The sequence below is a fragment of the Pongo pygmaeus genome, chromosome 15 (assembly GCF_028885625.2).
Source record: "Pongo pygmaeus isolate AG05252 chromosome 15, NHGRI_mPonPyg2-v2.0_pri, whole genome shotgun sequence".
NCBI lineage: Eukaryota > Metazoa > Chordata > Mammalia > Primates > Hominidae > Pongo > Pongo pygmaeus.
The window spans coordinates 102,858,450-102,878,880 of record NC_072388.2 but is presented as its reverse complement, the minus strand read 5'-3'; the positions used below and the strand labels follow the sequence as shown (position 1 = coordinate 102,878,880).

The following is a 20,431-nucleotide window of genomic DNA, read 5'->3' as shown; positions in this document are numbered from 1 at the left end:
TTTCAGTATATGTAACCAACCTAGGATTAGTATCCAGAGTATAAAGAACTCCTTTAGATCACTAAGAAAGAAGCAATCCAGATTCCTCCCACCCCTAGATGGAGTCTCGCTCTGTCACCCAGGCTGGAGTACAGTGACTTAATCTCGGCTCACTGCAACCTCCACCTCTCGGGTTCAAGTGATTCTTCTGCCTCAGCCTCTTGAGTAGCTAGGACTACAGGTGCCTGCCACCACGCCCGGCTAATTTTTGTATTTTTAGTAGAGACAGGGTTTCACCAAGTTGGCCAGGCTGGTCTCGAACTCCTGACCTCAGGCGATCTGCTCACCTTGGCCTCCCAAAGTGCTAGAATTACGGGCGTGAGTCACCCCATCCAGCCACAACCCAGATTTTTGAGAAATAGACATAATACCTGAGACAGTTCACAGAGAAGGAAAATGGAATGCATTATACATATAAAAGTGTTCTTTTAAATTCAACAACTGGGTTAGTGCTCTTCTCAAGTAATTGGTTAGATATTGGCCAGGCACAGTGGCTCACACCTGTAATCCCAGCACTTTGGGAGGCTGAGGCAGGCAGATTGCTTGAGCCCAGCAGTTCAAGACTAGCCCAGGCAACATGGCAAAAACCACATCTCTACAAAAAATACAAAAATTATCCAGACATGGTGGCATATGCCTATAGTTTCAGCTAACTTGGGAGGCTGAGGTGGGAGGATTGCATGAGCCCGGGAGGTGGAAGTTGCAGTGAACTGAGATCATACCACTGCACTCCAGCCTGGGTGGCAGAGCAAAGACCTTGTCTCAAAAAAAGTAAAGGAGTGAGAGATTGTGAGTAAGCTTTGATTTTTAAAAAAATATTTGAAATACATTTAGTTATATAGGATTTAATTTTTATTAACTTGGTACTGACAAACATTCACAATAATGTTGCCTGAGTTGCCAGGAAGTGCCCTGTCCAGCCTTCGTACCTCTGATTGCCACGCCTAACATTTTAAGAAATAACATGGCCTGGTCAATTTGTGTTTCTTTCAAGAATGGGAGGCTGAGCATAGTGGCTCACACCTGTAATCCCAGCACTTTGGGAGGCCAAGGCAGGTGGATCACCTGAGGCCAGGAGGCTAAGAGGCCAAGACCAGCCTGGCCAACATGGTAATCCCCATCTCTCCTAAAAACACAAAAATTAGCTGTGCGTGGTGGTGGGCACCTGTAATCCCAGCTACTCAGGAGGCTGAGGCAGGAAAATCTCTCAAACCTTGGAGGCAGAGGTTGTAGTGAGCCAAGATGGCACTCCAGCCTAAGTGATAAGAGCAAAACTCTGTCTCAAAAAAAAAAAAAAAAAAAAAAAAAAGCTGGGTGCAATGGCTCACGCCTATAATCCCAGCACTTTAGGAGGCCAAGGCGGGTGGATCACCTGGAGTCAGAAGTTTGAGACCAGCCTGACTAACATGGTGAAACCCTCTCTCTACTAAATACAAAAAATTAGCTGGGCGTGGTGGTGGATGCCTGTGATTTCAGCTACTTGGGAGGCTGAGGCAGGAGCATCTCTTGAACCCAGAAGCGGGGGTTGCAGTGAGTCAAGATGGTGCCACTGCACTCCAGCCTTGGCAACAAGAGCAAAAGCCCATCTCAAAACAAACAAAAGAATGGGAGACACAATGCTTTGTGATAAATAAGTTTTGTAAAGGGTATGTTTCAGTGTTCCCTATTTAATGTTACAAAATTGCTTTCATGGATACTTTTTGTGTTTATCTGTTGCCTAAATTATTTCCCATTCATATTCTTGCTTTTACTCATTAATGTTGAAATTCAGTGCTTGTAATATCTTTGAATTGTAACATGTAGACATACATGTGTGCATATATACATTCATTTAAGTTTTTTTAAAAATTTACTTTTGGTTGGAGTCATTTTAATTCTGGAGTAAAAAGATGTGGTCTTTTTCCTAGAACGTCCCATACCCTTTGATCATATGATGTACGAACATCTTCAGAAATGGGGTCCACGGAGGGAAGAAGTGAAATTTTTCCTTCGACACGAGGACTCCCCAACTGAGAACAGTGAACAAGGTAGATAAATGCTTTATTCCTCATTTGTTAATTTTTGCTAGAAAAGTTAATTTAAGAAAAATAGGAATAAATATTAAATTATTCACACATACCCGGCCCTGCACTTACAAGTGGCTAGAGAGAAAGTTGGTATCTCATGTTTCTTTGGCTTCTGTTAGTGTTGTTTACCATTACGGCATTTTTTTTTGTTTTGTTTTGATTTTTGAGACAGAGTCTCACTCTGTCACCCAGGCTGGAGTGCAGTGGCACAATCTTGGCTCACTGCAACCTCCACCTCCGGGGTTCAAGGGATTCTCCTGCCTTAGCCTCCCAAGTAGCTGGGACTACAGGTGCGCACCACCACACCTGGCTAATTTTTGTATTTTAAATAGAGATGGGGTTTTACTGTGTTGGCCAGGCTGGTCTCGAACTCTTGACCTCAAGTGATTTGCCCACCTCAGCCTCCCAGAGTGCTGAGATTATAGGTGTCAGCCACTGTGCCCAGCCAATTACATCACACTTTTTAGGCACCAACCCTTCTTTCCTTCTCAGGACTCTTAAGTTAATTAAACAACGTACTCAGACGTATAAAGGGACTTGGTGTTTAAAGGGATTTTTGTTTTGTTTTGTTTTGAGATGGAGTCTCACTCTGTCACCCAGGCTGGAGTACAGTGGCACAATCTCGGCTCACTGCAACCTCCGCCTCCTGGGTGCAAGCGATTCTCCTGCTTCAGCCTCCCGAGTAGTTGGGATTACAGGCACCCACCGCCACGCTAAAGGGATTGTTTTTGGTAAATATCAGATTGGTCAAAAATCTAGATTTTAAAAATATATAAAACTATGAAAAGACTAGAAGAAAGTTCTGGAAGATCTTTTTATTTTTGAAGTGAACAAGGCCTTTGTAAGTGTAACACTAAAACATAAAAGACAAGACTGATAAATGAATTATTTAAAACAAAGTCTGGGTGCAGTGGCTCAGGCTTGTAATTTCAGCACTTTGAAAGGCTGAGGCAGGCAGATCACTTGAGCCAAGTAGTTCGAGACCATCCTGGGAAGCATGGCAAAACCCCATCTCTACAGAAAATACAAAATAGCTGGTTGTGGTGGTGGATGCCCTGTAGTCTCAGCTACTTGGGAGGCTGAGGTGGGAGGATCGATTGAGCCCAGGAGGTGGAGGCTGCAGTGAGCCATGATTGTGCCACTGCACTCCAGCCAGCCAGGGCAACAGAGAGAGACCCTGTCTCAAAAAATAAAAATAGGCTGGGTGTGGTGGCTCACGCCTATAATCCCAGCACTTTGGGAGGCCAAGGCAAGGCAGATCACTTGAGGTCAGGAGTTTGTGACCAGCCTAGCCAACATGGTAAAACCCCATCTCTGCTAAAAATTAGCCTGATGTGGTGGTGTGCGCCTATAATCCCAGCTACTCAGGAGGCTGAGGCAGAAGAATCGCTTGAACCTGAGAGGCAGAGGTTGTAGTGAGCCAAGATCACGCTACTGCACTCCAGTCTAGGCGACAGAGCGAGACTCCGTCTCAGAAAATATATATAAATAAAACAAAACCAAAAATAACCGCATGGCAATAACATCTAAAAAAAGTCAAAAGATAAATTATAAACTGGGAAGTAGCATTGGTAGCTCATATTGCAAAGGGCTAATTCTCTTTACATGTAAAGAGTTCCTAAAATTTGATAAGAAAAAACTTGGCTAGGTGTGGTGGTTCGCACCTATAATCCCAGCACTTTGGGAGGCCAAGTGGGGTGGATTACTTGATGTCAAGACTTCAAGACCAGCCTGGCCAACATGGTGAAACCCCGTCTCTACTAAAAATACAAAAATTAGCCAGGCTTGGTGGCACGCACCTGTAATCCCAGCTACTCAGGGGGCCGAGACAGGAGAATCGCTTGAACCTGGGAGGCAGAGGTTGCAGTGAGCCCGAGATCACGCCATTGCACTCCAGCCTGGACAACAAGAGCGAAACTCCGTCTCAAAAAAAGAAAAAAAAAAAAAAAAGCTTAGTAGAATAATAGAAAAAATATATACACACACAGTTCACAGAAAAGGAATATACATGGCCCTAGGATATATGAAGATATTCACCTTATTCCTAATAAAAGACATGCAGAGAAAACTGTCTTGAAATACTATATTTTACCTGTCACATTGGCAAAGATTAAAACAGTTAATAGCACAGTGTTGACAAGGATTCTGAGAAACAGGCAGTCTTCTGCGTTGCTGTGGGAGGCGGTTGGCACCTTCTAGAGAAGGAAATTTGGCAATAGCTGTTAAACTTATAAAACAGAAAACCTTTTACCCAGCAGTTTCATTTCTGAGAATTTATCCTAAAGCTGTGCCCTGGCACATACAAAACGATATATAAACAGGGTTATTCACTGAGCATTGCTGGTAGGAACAACCTAAATGCCCACCAGGAGAGTTGAGCTAAATAAATTAGGGTGCATCTACACAGCAGAATGCTCTGCAGCCGTAAATAATGAAGAACCTCTGTGCCCTGACCCAGACCATCTCCTAAACATGTTACATGAATTAAGCATGGTGCAAAAGAATGTGCACACTTAGCCTTCTTTTGTGGAAAGATGAGCAAAGAGTAATGTGCATATCTATCTGTTTGTATGTGTATATGTATAAAGCAGTTTTGGAAAGATATCTACGTAACTGGGGATGTTGTTGGCCTGGGGGGAAGGGAAAAGTGGCTGTAGAACAGAGGAGGGAGGGTTATTGATTGTATACCTTTTTGTTCTTTTTGATTTTTGAACCATGGGAATATACGGTATATTTTTTAATTAAAATTTAAAGAAAATAAGGAAATTTTTTTGAACACATATACACTGTACAGTTAAAAGACCTTTGGCCGGGCGCAGTGGCTCATGCCTGTAATCCCAGCACTTTGGGAGGCCAAGGCAGTTGGATCACAAGGTCAGGAGATGGAGACCATCCTGGCTAACATGGTGAAATCCTGTCTCTACTAAAAATACCAAAAAATTAGCCGGGTGTGGTGGTGGGCGCCTGTAGTCCCAGCTACTCAGGAGGCTGAGGCAGGAGAATGGTGTGAACCCAGGAGGCAGAGCTTGCAGTGAGCTGAGATCGCGCCACTGCACTCCAGCCTGGGCGACAGAGCGAGACTCTGTTTCAAAAACAAAAAAAATCAACAAAAACAAAACAAAACAAACAAAAAAACCTTTAACTTGTTAACAGTGATTATGGATTCTGATATTTAAAAAAATGAACTCAAGCAAATAAAAGGACAGTCCTTTGTAAAAATAATATTTCTTTATTGCAAATTATCCCCTTTATTTGTATTTTATAGTAAAGGAAAATTTGCCCTTGGATGAGGTACTATCTGCTTTAAAATCATCTTTCCATAGCATAAGGCTGCCTTTTAGAATACACCATTACATCTGGAGCCAGGACACCAAGGCTCCGGGCTCAACTCTTCATCTACTTTTACCTTAGACCAGGGTCCGTCCTCTCTGGGAACATCCACCTGAAGAGGAGGATTAGACTGGCTGACAGTTGAAGTGCTGCTTTAGTGCTAAGGGTTTATTTTAACTCTCTACCTGAGTTCTTCAGACACCTATACCCTCCCTCATTTAACTATACTTAAATAAAAAGTCTTGCCTTTTTCTTATTAATATGTACATAATCCTTAATGTCCTGGGGAGAGTGGTTATTTTTTTTCTCACTTATAAAGTTTGGAAACAGGCTGAGTATGGTGGCTCATGACTGTAATCCCAGCACTTTGGGAGGCTGAGGTGAGAGGATTGCATGAGCCTAGGAGCTGTCCATTCACTCTCTCTTTCATGCCCCAACTCAGAATTCCATCTTCCCCACCTGTAACACTCTACCCTCTGCCCCTTTACCTCTGCCTGAAAGGGTGGCATAGAGAGTAGCTTATTGGGTGCTGTCTCATGTTTTGTTTTGCTTTTGCTCACTAAACTTCTCCCTTCAACTTATTAATATTCTTTTTTTCTTTTCCTTTCTTTTTCTTTTCTTTTCTTTTTTTTTTTTTTAGAGACAGAGTCTCACTCTGTCGCCAGGCTGTAGTGCAGTGGCGCAATCTCGGCTGCAACCTCTGCCTCCCGGGTTCAAGCAATTCCCGTCTCAGCCTCCCAAGTAGCTGGGGCTACAGGTGTGCACCACCATGCCAGGCTAATTTTTTGTATTTTTAGTAGAGATGGGGTTTCACCATGTTGGCCAGGATGGTCTCAATCTCCTGACCTCATGATCTGCCCGCCTTGGCCTCCCAAAGTGCTGGGATTACAGGCGTGAGCCACCACGTCCAGCCCCCATCTCAGTGAATGTCTTTTTTTTTTTTTTTTTTTTCCACTTGTTACCCAGGCTGGAGTGCAGTGGCATGATCTTGGCTCACTGCAACCTCTGCCTCCTGGGCTCAAGTGATCCTCCCACTTCAGCCTTCCAAGTAGCTGGGACTACAGGCGTGTGCCACCACGTCCAGCTAATTTTTTGTATTTTTGGTAAAGATAGGGTTTCACGCTGTTGCCCAGGCTGGTCTTGAACTCCTTGTCTCAAGTGATCCTCCTGCCTTGGCCTCTGGAAGTGCAGGGGTTGCAGGCATGAGCCACCATGCCTGGCCCTAAAATACAAATGCCTTTTGGATTTTCTTTTGCTTTTAGTTTTGTTTTTTTTTTGAGACAGAGTCTCACTCTGTCGCCCAGGCTGGTGTGCAGTGGTGCTATCTCAGCTCACTGCAACCTCCACCTCCCGGGTTCAAGCGATTCTCCTGCCTCAGCCTCCTAGTTAGCTGGGATTACAGGTGTGCGCCACCATGCCTGGGTAATTTTTGTAATTTTACTAGAGACAGGGTTTTGCCATTCGGGCAGGCTGGTCTCAAACTCCTGGCTTCAAGCAGCCTGTCCGCCTCAGCCTTCCAAAGTGCTGGGATTACAGGCGTGAGCCACCACGCCTGGCCGCAAATGCCTTTTTGAAAATTTTTTCTTTTTTTTCCCCTCTTGGTAATATGAATGCCAAATTTTTATCTTTATTTTATTTTTGAGACAGGGTCTCACTGTCACCTGGGCTGGAGTGCAATGGTGCGATCATGGTTCACTGCAGTCTCTACCTCCTAGGCTCAAGCTATTCTCCTCAGCCTTGTGAGTGGCTGGGACTACAGGCACATGAGGCACATGTCACCATGCCTCGCTGCTTTCTGGTTTTTTTTTTTGTTTTTTTTTTTTGTAGAGACAGATTTTCGCCACGTTGCCCAGGCTGGTCTTGAATTCCTGAGCTCAAGTGATCCTCCCATCTTGGGAGAATCCCAGCACCTCCCAAAGTGCTGGGAATACAGACGTGAGCCACCTCGCTCAGCCCCAGATTTTTATTTTTAATTGAGATAAAATACATATAAAATTTACCATCTTCTCCATTTTTAAGTGTTAAAAGCCTTTTGATAACAAGTCAATTTCAAGATTCTTAGATAGAATGTACAAAGAAAAGATTTCATTTAAACACTGTATTTCATTTATTTTTAATTAAAACAGGGTCTTGCTCTATTGCCCAGGCTGGAGTGCAACAGAGCAAGATTGTGCAGTAGCCCAATCCTGGCTTACTGCAGCCTCGACCCCTCTCACTCAAGTCATTCTCCCGCCTCAGCCCCCCAAGTAGCTGAGACTACAGGGTGCACCACCATACCCGGCTAATTTTAAAAAATTTATTGTGGAGACAAATTCTCCCCATGTTGCTGAGGCTGGTCTAGAACTCATGGGCTCAAGTTATCTTCCTGCTTTGGCCTCCCAAAGTGCTGGGATTATAGGTGTGAGCCACTGAGCGCAGCCTAAACAACTTTTTATATAAAAGATTAATTGTAAGACCATTTTTTCAACTGTACTAAAGTCTTGAATTTCTCAGCCTGATATTTTACACTTGTGTTCAATAAATACTTGAATACATGAAGAAATGGGAGAATATTACTTTTTTCTAATACGCCTTTTGGTGAGTTTGGTTCTTTTATTTCTTTAGGTGGCCGTCAGACCCAAGAGCAACGAACTCAGAGAAATGTAATAAATGTACCTGGAGAAAAACGTACTGAAAATGGGGTAAGTGATAGTGAATTAAATTGAATTTTAAAAATTGATGGCTAGGTGCAGTGGGTTACACCTGTAATCTCAGCACTTTGGGAGGCCAAGGTGAGAGGATCACATGAGGCCAGGAGTTTGAGATCAGCCAGAGCAAGATGGTGAGACCCTCTCTCTATAAAAGGTTTTAAAAAATTAATCAGATGAGGCCAGGTGTGTGGCTCACACGTGTAATCCTAGCACTTTGGGAGGCCGAGGCGCACAGATCACGAGGTCAGGAGTTCGAGACCAGCTTGGCCAATCTGGTGAAACCCCGTCTGTACAAAAAAATACAAAAATTAGCCAGGTGTGGTGGCATGTGCCTGTAGTCCCAGCTACTCAGGAGGCTGAGGCAGGAGAATTGCTGGAACCCAGGAGGCAGAGGTTGCAGTGAGCCAAGATTGCACCACTGTACTCCAGCTTGGGCAACAGAGTGAGACTCCGTGTCACAAAAAAAAAAAAAAAAAAAAGGCAGATGTGGCCAGGCGTGGTGGCTCATGCCTGTAATCCCAGCACTTTGGGAGGCCGAGGCGGGCAGATCCCCTGAGGTCAGGAGTTCAAGACCAGGCTGGCCAACATGGTGAAATCCTGTTTCTACTAAAAATACAAAAAAATTAGCAGGGCGTGGTGGCGGGCGCCTGTAATCCCAGCTACTTGGGAGGCTGAAGCAGGATAATCGCTTGAACCCAGGAGGCGGAGGTTGGAGTGAGCCAAGATCGCACCGTTGCACTCCAGCCTGGGCAACGAGCGAAACTCCATCTCAAAAAAAAAGAGTCAGATGTGGTAGCATCCGCCTGTATTCCCAGCTATTCAGGAGGCTGAGGCGGGATGATGACTTGAGCCCGGGAGTTTGAGGCTGCCGTGAGTCATGATTGTACGACTGCACTTCAGCCTTGTCAACAGAGTAAGACCCTGTTTTGTTTTGTTTTTTAAATTGCTTTTTACCGGTAGTAATGAGTTTGGGTTATAACTTATTTTTAAATAATTATTTTTGGGGTAGATATTGTCATTTCTATTGAATATATCAAAATATTATATGAAGTTATAAAGCAGCAGTCACTGAGTGGTGTCACCTATTCACATGATAGTCCATGAATCAGACCACGTCTCCTTTGGAGCAGCCCTCCACCTGCCCTTCACATGCTGCTGCCATGTCCGCTCCTGGAGCAGCCAAGTGGGTGCCTCTGTGCACGCAAACATAGCATCTCTGTGGCGGCAGATGGGCTATGGGCTTAGCTTGTAGACTAAGAGTCGAGTAGGCTGACTTGCTTTGCATCTTCAATGTTAGTTCTGGATCCTCTGTCAGGTTTTGACAGACACAATGGATGGTGGGCTGCAGTGTCTTCCTCCCTCATTGTGGTATAGACTTGGAGAATAGATGGAATGCTGATCATAGGTGAGGGGAGCTGTGGAGGAGCTCTTTGTAAGAAATGTTGGTGTTGGCTGAGCGTGGTGGCTCACACCTGTAATCCTGGTGAGAGGTGATACCGTGCTGGCAGTACTCACAGCCCTAGCTCGCTCTCGGCGCCTCCTCTGCCTGGGCTACCATTTTGGCGGCACTTGAGGAGGCCTTCAGCCCACCGCTGCACTGTGGGAGCCCCTTTCTGGGCTGGCCAAGGCCGGAGCCCACTCCCTCAGCTTGCAGGGAGGTGTGGAGGGAGAGGCGCGAGCGGGAACCGGGGTTGTGTGTGGCGCTTGCGGGCCAGCTGGAGTTCCTGGTGGGCGTGAGCTTGGCGGGCCCCGCACTTGGAGCAGCCGGCCGGCCCTGCCGGTCCCGGGCAATGAGGGACTTAGCACCCGGGCCAGCGGCTGTGGAGGGTATACTGGGTCCCCAGCAGTGCCAGCCCACCGGCGCTGCGCTCGATTTCTCGCCGGGCCTTAGCTGCCTTCCCGCGGGGCAGGCCTCGGGACTGCAGCCTGCCATGCCTGAGCCGTCCCCCGCCTCCGTGGGTTCCTGTGCAGCCTGAGCCTCCCCGACGAGCGCCGCCCCCTGCTCCATGGCACCCAGTCCCATTGACCACCCAAGGGCTGAGGAGTGCGAGCACACGGCACGGGACTGGCAGGCAGCTCCACCTGCAGCCCCAGTGCGGGATCCACTAGGTGAAGCCAGCTGGGCTCCTGAGTCTGGTGAGGACGTGGAGAGTCTTTATATCTAGCTCAGGGATTGTAAACACACCAATCGGCACTCTGTATCTAGCTCAAGGTTTGTAAACACACCAATCAGCACCCTGTGTTTAGCTCAAGGTTTGTGAGTGCACCAATCGACACTCTGTAGCTAGCTGCTCTGGTGGGGCCTTGGAGAACCTTTATGTCTAGCTCAGAGATTGTAAACACACCAATTGGCACTCTGTATTTAGCTCAGGGTCTGTGAGTGCACCAATCGACACTCTGTATCTAGCTGCTCTGGTGGGGCCTTGGAGAACCTTTATGTCTAGCTCAGGGATTGTAAACACACCAATCAGCACCCTGTGTTTAGCTCAAGGTTTGTGAGTGCACCAATCGACACTCTATCTAGCTGCTCTGGTGGGGCCTTGGAGAACCTTTATGTCTAGCTCAAGGATTGTAAACACACCAATCAGCACTCTGTATCTAGCTCAAGGATTGTAAACACACCAATCAGCACCCTGTGTTTAGCTCAAGGTTTGTGAGTGCACCAATCGATACTCTGTACCTAGGTGCTCTGGTGGGGCCTTAGAGAACCTGTGTGTCGAAACTCTGTATCTAACTAATCTGATGGGGACATGGAGAACCTTTGTATCTAGCTCAGGGATTGTAAACGCACCAATCAGCGCCCTGTCAAAACAGGCCACTTGGCTCTACCAATCTGCAGGATGTGGGTGGGGCCAGATAAAAGAATAAAAGCAGGCTGCCCGAGCCAGCAGTGGCAACCCGCTCGGGTCCCCTTCCACACTGTGGAAGCTTTGTTCTTTCGTTCTTCGCAATAAATCTTGCTGCTGCTCACTCTTTGGGTCCACGCTGCTTTTATGAGCTGTAACACTCACCGCGAAGATCTGCAGCCTTCACTCCTGAACCCAGTGAGACCACGAGCCCACCAGGAGGAACGAACAACTCCAGACGCACTGCCTTAAGAGCTGTAACACTCACCGCGAAGGTCTGCAGCTTCACTCCTGAGCCAGCGAGACTACGAACCCACCAGAAGGAAGAAACTCCGAACACATGCGAACATCAAAAGGAACAAACTGCAGACGCGCCACCTTAAGAGCTGTAACACTCACCGCGAGGGTCCGCGGCTTCATTCTTGAAGTCAGTGAGACCAAGAACCCACCAATTCCGGACACACTGGCACTTTGGGAGGCCAAGGTCGGTGGATCACCTGAGGTCAGGAGTTTGAGACCAGTCTGACCAATATGGTGAAACCCTATCTCTACAAAAAATACAAAAATTAGCTGGGCGTGGTGGCATGCGCCTGTAGTCCCAGCTACTCAGGAGGCTGAGACAGGAGAATCGCATGAACCCGGGAGGCAGAGGTTGCAGTGAGCCGAGATCGTGCCACTGCACTCCAGCCTGGGCAAGAGAGAGAGACTCCATCTCAAAAAAAAATGAGATTTTGGTGTGTGTTGAATGAACCAATAGGGACATTTTTAATGTGGTCTTTTCTGAAAATTTGAAGATAACTGTAACAAGTAATTTTAAGACTAGAGATTGAGTTTCTTTTTTTTTTTTTTTTCGAGACAGAGTCTCACTCTGTCACCCAGGCTGGAGTGTAATGGCCTGATCTGGGCTCACTGCAAGCTCCGCCTCCCGGATTCAAGCCATTCTCCTGCCTCAGCCTCCCCAGCAGCTGGGACTACAGGTGCACACCACCACGCCCGGCTAATTTTTTGTATTTTTAGTAGAGATGGGGTTTCACTGTGTTAGTCAAGATGGTCTCAATCTCTTGACCTTGTGATCCGCCCGCCTCGGCCTCCCAAAGTGCTGGGATTACAGGCCTGAGCCATCGCGCCCAGCCTGATTGAGTTTCTTTTTCTGGTTGTAACACTAACTAGGCAACTAAGCTTAGGCAAGTTCCTTCCTCACACAGGGCTAGGCATGGTGAGATACTGGCAAAGTGCATGGAGTCTAGAGTGTGACTGGCCCATGTTCAGCCCACTGGCCTCGGAGCTTTCTAATGAGCTGAATTTGGGCAAGTTATTTCACCTCTCTACTTCCCAACTTATTATTGAATTGCTAGTTCTTTTATTGGCTATATTTGTGACCCTACCTCATATACTTAAATCTCTGTTTATTTGTACTATCAACTTTAAACAGTATCTCTGGACCTTGCTCTTTGTAAAATGATAATATTAGGCCCCTGCCATCTTTCCTTCCTTCTTTCCTTCCTTCCTTCCTCCCTCCCTCCCTCCCTCCCTTCCAGCTCTTGCAGCTGTACCAGACTTTTATGTTGTAAAGGTTGACAATATTTGTATATTGTTATCTAACTATAAACCTTTTGTGCTTTGTCTGTAGATTGGTTATAAAGTTGAAAACCATTTAGTAGTTTTATTATTTTAGATTTTGCAGGTATTATCCACTGCAGAGCCATGTGGTATACTAGATTATATTTTCTTCTCTTTGGTTTCAGTATCATAATCCTTCTGCCACTCAGGGAGAAATAGTCCTGTTGTTAAGATTATAGATTCTCCCTCTTCACATTCCTGCCTTCTGTCATTGGAGTAGAGATTTGTCCACTGCAAATCAAGAGCCTCTACAGAGTTCTTCCAGGCAGATCTGCTTCAGGACGTCTTAAGAAATAGACGCACACACGCCACTGGTAGAAATTTTCATTCAGTAAATCTGGAGTGGGGCCTAGAAAACTCCCCATGTGACTATGTTGCCATGCCAAGCTTGGGAACATCCAGGTTACACTTTAGCAAGCATTTATAGCTTGTTTGTCCAACAGAATGTTGAAGATCTTTTTGAGTTCTAAGATTTACCATGGGACGGGTGCGGTGGCTCGCTCCTGTAATCCCAGCACTTTGGGAGGCCAAGGTAGGTGGATCACCTGAGGTCAGGAGTTCTAGACCAACCTGGCTAACATGGTGAAACCCTCTCTCTACTAAAGATACAAAAATTAGCTGGGCATGATGGCAGGTGCCTGTAATCCCAGCTGTTCTGGAGGCTGAGGCAGGAGAATCGCCTGAACCCAGGAGACAGAGGTTGCAGTGAGCTGAGATTGCACCACTGCACTCCAGCCTGGGTGACAGAGCGAGACTCTGTTTCCAAAAAATAATAATAATAATAAATGAAAGAAAGAAAGGAAGAAAGAATTACCATGACCTGAACTTCAGGGAAGATTAAATAGATACATTGAGTAGGCCGTGTGTTGAAGAAGTGAGGTTTGTTATATATGATATAATATATGGAAGAAACTCAAAAGGAAAGCATTCCAAAGGTATGATAAATTGGGTAGACCAGTTTTGATGTGATGAGACCTTTTCCTTGATGAAGTTGTTTCTTGTTAATAAGGAGATAATGTGTATGTTTCAAGATCAACAAAATTGAAACCTGAAACCAAAGTTAAAAATGTGTTTTTATCTTTTATGTGGCATCTAATTAGAGGAAGGTATGAGAGCTCCTCTAGAGGAATAACTTAGGATTGGAAGCATCACATCAAAGATGTTACTGTATTTTTATGGCTTACACATCTACCTTTTATGCTTAATAATACATTACCTTGTAAAACACTTTATTGTCTACAGTGCAGTTTTACATGCATTTTAAGATATGAAAAACATCTTCCCCCAAAATGTTTCTGTGTATACCTTGGTTATAGAATAATGACATGCTAAGCCTTCTAACTTCTGGGCTGAGACATCTAAGGACAGATTAAGGAGAGCTGTGAGGAAAGGAGGGAGTGTGGGTTGGAAGAGAAGGGCAGGATGCTGAGTTGGTGTGATTGATGTCCATCAGCAGCTGCTGAACTAAGAAGCCGGGGAAGTTCTGCTCTCTGAAAATTGTAGGCCAGCAAGTCAGGTTAATACTACTGTGCTGGTTTGTCATTATGCTATAAAGAAAAATTGATTTGTTCTCATTATATATGCCTGTGTTGAAGCTTCAAGACGTCCCCAGGTTCCGTGATTTGCTAGGACCACTCAGGACTAAGCATAAAGTTCTCTTGAGTTGCTACAATGAAAGGATTCAGGGCCAGATCAGCAAAGGGGAAAGACACATTCAACTTAGGTATCCTGGAAAAACTTTTTCCTGTCTTCTCAGCCAAGCAGGTTTAAAATCTGAGTCAGTTTTTGCTTTATTCTAGGATATCCAGTAAGTTGCCAAAACCAATTGATCCTACCCTCCTGTGTTTTCTTCTAAGAGCTTTATAGTTTTAGCTCTTACATTTAGTTCTATGATCAATTTTGAGTTAATTTTTGTGTATAGTGTGAGTTAAAGGATTCAAATTAATTCTTTTCCATGTAAATATCCAGTTATCCCAACACCATTTGGTGAAAAGACTATTCTTTCTCCCACTGAATTGCCTGACACCTTTGTCAGATCAACTGACCATAAATGTGATGTTTATTTCCAGAAGCATTCATTGCTAATACAGTCACCCAGGCACCGTTTTCCATCTGGTGCCCAAGACTCAACTGTGCCTATCATCTCCTAGGTCAGATAACATTTCAACTGTCTAGAGAAAAACTTTTAGACTTACACCAGGAGAGGATAGAGGCAGTCACCTAGGAGCATGGAGTTGGGGAGGAGATAGGGATTTAACTGCCTCTTAAATATTGTTCACTCAGTCTGCCTTATTTTCAGTCCCTACATTTTATTCCCCTTTCCAGAGGTATATGGTGTTGTCAGTTCCTGAAACTTTGAAGATTTTGTGCTGTAACTGGAGTGTTTATCCAGTTTTACTCCTTCTGGCTTGAGGTTTGTCTCAGATGTACTAGGTCAGTTATTTCTCATCTGTTCTTTTGCCACCTTCCAAACATCTGTGTTGTGTGCACTCCTGTTAGTCCTGCTTTTGTGGTTTTATATTATGTGATGTCAAAAATCCCTTTACTGTCAATTAGTGGCGTTTTGGGATTTAATGAAGTTAGGATTAATCCTCCCTTGTGAGCAGAGCCAGGTGTGAATTTCTTTTAATTTCCCTATTGGGCTTTGTTGAATTTACTGATTCTGAGGATTGGCATCTGTCAGCAGTTCCGGAACATTCTCTGTTATCTTGACAAGTACTTTATCTTCTGCATTCTTTCTGTTTTCTTCTTTTGGAACTCTTATTAGACCTTCATCTTTCATTTTATTCTCCTTGTCTCTTAATTTCTTTTTTATATATTCTCTTTTTTGGTCTCTTTGTACTGTATCCTGGATACTGTCCTAAGATTCCAGGTTAGTGAATTTTGTCTTCAAGATTCCAGGTTAGTGAATTTTGGTCTCTTTGTACTATATCCTGGATACTGTCCTAAGATTCCAGTTAGTGAATTTTGTCTTCAGCTGTGTCTGTCTATTTAATACATAAAAGGTGCTTTTATTATTATTATTTTGAAAGGTATGACATAGTCTAGGAAAAATACTAGCAAATCATGTACCTGATAAAGGATTCAGATGCAGAATGTATAAAGAACTCCCAAAGCTTAATAATAAGAAAACAAACACCCAATTCAAAAAAGAAATAGGCCGAGCTCAATGGCTCATGCCTGTAATCCCAGCACTTTGGGAGGCTGAGGCGGGGGGTTCACTTGAGGTCAGGAGTTCGAGACCAGCCTGGCCAACGTGTCGAAACCCTGTCTCTACTAAAAATACAAAAATTAGCCCAGCATGGTTGTGCACGCCTGTAATCCCAACTACTTGGGAGGCATGAGAATCACTTGAACTCGAGAGGCGGAGGTTGCAGTGAGCTGAGATCGCACCACTGCACTCTAGCCTGGGCAACACAGTGAGACTCTGTCTCAAAAAAAAAAAAAGAAACAGGTGAAAGATTGAACAGGTGCTTCCCCAAATAAAATATATGAATGTCAAGTAAGCACATGGAAAGGTGTTCACCATCATTAGTCTTTAGGAAAATACAAATTAAAACCACCATGAAGTGGCATTACACACCTATTAGAATGTGTAATGTTAAAAAGACTGATCATAACAAGTGTTGGTGAGCAAAGGGAGAAATTGGAACTCTTATGTACTGCTCATGGGAATGTAAAATGGTATAATCTGGAAAATAATTTGGTAGTTTGAAACTTAAACATAAATCTACTGTATGACCCAACAACTCTACTCTTAAATATTTACCTTAGAGAAATGGAAGCAAATGTCTGTGCAGACTTGTACATGGATGTCCATAGCAGTTTGATTTGGCTTGAAGCCAAAATCTGGAAACAGCCCAAATATTCGTTAACAGGTAAATGCACAGATGGACTATGGTATATCCTCACAGTGGAATATTCCTGAACAATCAAAAGAAATGAACTACTAATACATGCTACAACATGGATGAATCTCAAAATCATTGTGCTGAAAGAAGCCAACCAAAGGATTACATACTGAATACTGTTATGGTTTCATTCATATACAATTCTAGAAAACATAAACTAATCTCGCAACAGGGAAGGTCAGTGTTTGCCTGTGGACATGAGAACCAGGAGATGGGGGCAAAGAGATAAGAGGAAGGGATTACAAAAGGGCACAAGGAAATTTGGGGAGAGGATGGATTTATTTTCTTGCTTGTGATTATTTCATAGTTTATACATTTGTCAAAACATCAAATTACGTACTTTAGGTATGTGTAGTTTATTATATGTGAATTATACCTCAGTAAAGCTGTTGTAAAATTCATTAAAATTTTCACTTCTAGAAGTTTTAGACCAGGCGCAGTGGCTCACGCCTGTAATCCCAGTACTTTGGGAGGCCAAGGCGGGTGGGTTACCTGAGGTCAGGAGTTCTAGACTAGCCTGGCCAACATGGTGAAACCCCATCTCTACTAAAAATACAAAAATTAGCCTGGCGTCGTGGCAGGCGCCTGTAATCCCAGCTACTCAGGGGGATGAGGCAGGAGAATCACTTGAACCCAGGGGGCGGATGTTGCAGTGAGCTGAGATCACGCCATCGCACTCCAGCCTGGGGGACAAGAGGGAGACTTCGTCTCAAAAAAAAAAAAGAAGTGTTAGTTCTTAAATCTTCTTAGTTGCTCTTTGGTTATATTTTAAACACACTAAACATATTTTATATTCAGCAACTAATAATTTCTCTATCTGAATGTTACTTCTGCTGACTGTTGAGTCATGGCTCCTTGATTGCTTTGTGTTTTGGTTTTTGACAATGAGCTGCGCGTTTTCCTTGGAACTTTACCTCTGGGCATTTTTTGAGACCTGGATAAAGTCAGGACTTTCCTGAAAGGCTTCCATTTGCTTTGTCAGTAACTAGGCACAAGCTAGGCTCAATTTCTCCTGTCCTTTGTGGATCATGAAGCTTTCATGAGAGCTGTCTGGTGGTTACAGATAGTTAGGGGGCCGTCTCTCCTTCCACTCAGTGATGGGGAAAGGTAGGTTCCCTACTGCCCCCTTCTGTGTGGGGGATTCATTTCATAGTTAGCCTTACATTGAGGTTGTAGGTCTTTGCATCCTGGACGTTTGTGGGCATCTCCTCTTGGACTCTCCACCGTGGAACGAGCCTAAGTCTTTACCTCCTAATGCCAGACGTCACCAGCTGCCAGGGAGCAAGTATGCAGGTGGGCAAAAACCTTCAGGACAAAAGCCAGCTGTGGTGTTCTTTTATTGCCCAAGGTTTCTGGTTTCTCTTTATTTTTGGTCCCTGTAGTTTCCTTACTGTTGTGCCAACTCAGTGATGCTTTTAAAAACATGTTTTGTGTTTTATCTTGCCTTTTAGGTGTTACCAGGAGTGTGATACAGGGTGTCCTGCCAGCCATGTGGTTGGAAGCAGAGCACTCCCAGGGTGTTCTCATAGTTCTCACATGGCATGGGATGCGTTTTCTTTTGTTATCTGTGCACTTTGATAGCCCATTTTCCTGCCAGTCTCTTTCTAGCCCTAATTATTCCTAGCATCTTGCCTTGGGTATAAATGTGTATTGAATTGAATGGATATAGATGAATTTTTTTTTTTTTTTTTAAGACAGGGTCTCGCAGTGTCTCTCAGGCTGGAGTGCAGTGGCACAATCTCGGCTCACTGCAACCTCTGCCTCCCAGGTTCAAGTAATTCTCTTGCCTCAGCCTCCCACGTAGCTGGGACTACAGGCGTGCACCAGCACGCCTGGCTAATTTTTGTATTTTTAGTGGAGAACGAGGTTTCACCATGTTGGCCAGGCTGGTCTCGAACTCCTGAGCTCAAGTGATCCTCCTGCCTCAGCCTCTCAAAGTTCTGGTATTACAGGCATGAGCTACCACCTGGGCCTTATGTGAATATGTCTTATGATTAAAATTTATTCATATTGGGCCGGGCGTGGTGGCTCACACCTGTAAACCCAGCACTTTGGGAGGCCGAGGTAGGTGGATCACTTGAGATCAGGAGTTTGAGACCAGTCTGGACAACAGAGTAGACCTCATTTCTGTTTAAAAAAAAAAAAAAATGTTATTCACATTTATAGACTAAAATAGCATGTTGTAGTACTATTGCAGGGGGTAGGGAGGTAGTATGCATTTTAGATATCTAATTGGCTCTTATTAATTTGTGAGACTTAGTAATTGTTGGAATATGAAATATTCTGGCTTCGGAATTTAATGAGATGTTAGAGAGACTTTATTTTATTGAACATTTTATATTTTTGCCACCTTTGTGACTGGGAATACTGAGCATATAATTTATGTGATAAAAATGAGCATCCATGTTCATAAGGTATCTTGATATCATTATCACCTATTTTTTGTTTGCTAAATGGGCAAGTAAAACCTACTCTTCAAATCTGAAGATATATAACCTTGAAGAGATAGGAATACAGAGGAATGATTTCATATTGATGAATATTACGTGAGCATAAGTAGGTTTTATTCTAATTATTTTGCTAGAGTTTTGCATTAGGGATATTTGTCATTTTTGAAATGACATTTTACTTGAGAAACCGCTTATACTTTTTAAAAAAACTAGTTATACAGTATGTGTTGTGGTTCACGCCTGTGATCTCAGCACTTTGAGAGGCCGAGGCAAGAGAATAACTTGAGACTAGGAGTTTGAGACCAGCCTGAGCAACATAGTGAGACACTGTCTCTACAAAAAAAAATTTAAAAATACATCAGTGTAGGCCAAGCACAGTGGCCCACACCTATAATCCCAGCACTTTGGGAGGCCGAGGCGGGCAGATCACTTGAGGCCAGGAGTTGGAGACAAGCCTGGCCAACGTGGTAAAGCCCTGTCTCTACTAAAAAAAATACAAATATTAGCCTGGCATGGTGGCACGCACCTGTAATCCCAGCTACTCGGGAGGCTTAAGCAGGAGAATTGCTTGAACCGGGGAGGCACAGGTTGCGGTAAGCCAAGATTGCACCACTGCACTCCAGCCTGGGTGACAGAGTGAGACTCCATCTCAAAAAACAGAAAGAAAAAAGATCAGTGCAGTGTAGAAGTAAAACAAAGACAAATTTAAAATCATTTTCTGTAAACTGCTAAAAATATTTATGGTCTTTTTAAATCTTGTGATGATTAAATTACAAGATACTAGACATTTGGTCTAATTTTTTTCTATTCTTTATTGTGAAATATATACACAGAAATATATGTACATGTATAAAACATGTACAGTTTAAAGAGATACTGAGAGCTGGGCGGGGTGGCTCATACCTGTAATCCAGCACTTTGGGAGGCCAAGGTGGGTGGATCAGTGAAGTCAGGAGCTTGAGACCAGCCTGGCCAACATGGTGAAACCCCGTTTCTACTAAAAATACAAAAATTAGGCCTGGTGCAGTGGCTCATGCCTGTAATCCCAGCACTTTGGGAGGCTGAGGCAGGCAGGCAGATCACAAGGTCAGGAGATTGAGACTATCCTAGCCAATATGGTGAAACCCCATCTCTACTAAAAATGCAAAAATTAGGCCCGGTGCAGTGGCTCACGCCTGTAATCCCAGCACTTTGGGAGGCTGAGGCAGGCAGATCACAAGGTCAGGAGATTGAGACCATCCTGGCCAATATGGTGAAACCCCGTCTCTACTAAAATACAAAAAAATTAGCCGGGCGTGGTGGTGCACGCCTGTAGTTCCAGCTACTCGAGAGGCTGAGGCAGGGGAATTGCTTGAACCCGGGAGGCAGAGGTTGCACTGAGCCAAGATGGAGCCACTTGCACTCCAGCCTGGCGACAGAGCAAGACTCCGTCTCAAAAAATAATAATAATAATAATAATACAAAAATTAGCTGGGCGTG

The 20,431-nt window shown here is 44.3% G+C and overlaps 1 protein-coding gene across 6 annotated transcripts in view; it reads left to right on the top strand.

Moving 5' to 3' along the window:
• The window catches only part of PPP1R13B (protein phosphatase 1 regulatory subunit 13B), a 133,388-nt gene that overhangs the window by 78,498 nt on the left and 34,459 nt on the right, over positions 1-20,431 (top strand). For all 6 annotated transcript variants that reach the window (XM_054449440.2, XM_054449441.2, XM_054449442.2 and 3 more), the window contains exons 3-4: positions 1,947-2,066; positions 8,040-8,116. In XM_054449440.2, coding sequence (XP_054305415.1) covers positions 1,947-2,066; positions 8,040-8,116 — 197 coding nt within the window. The remainder of the gene's footprint in view (positions 1-1,946; positions 2,067-8,039; positions 8,117-20,431) is intronic.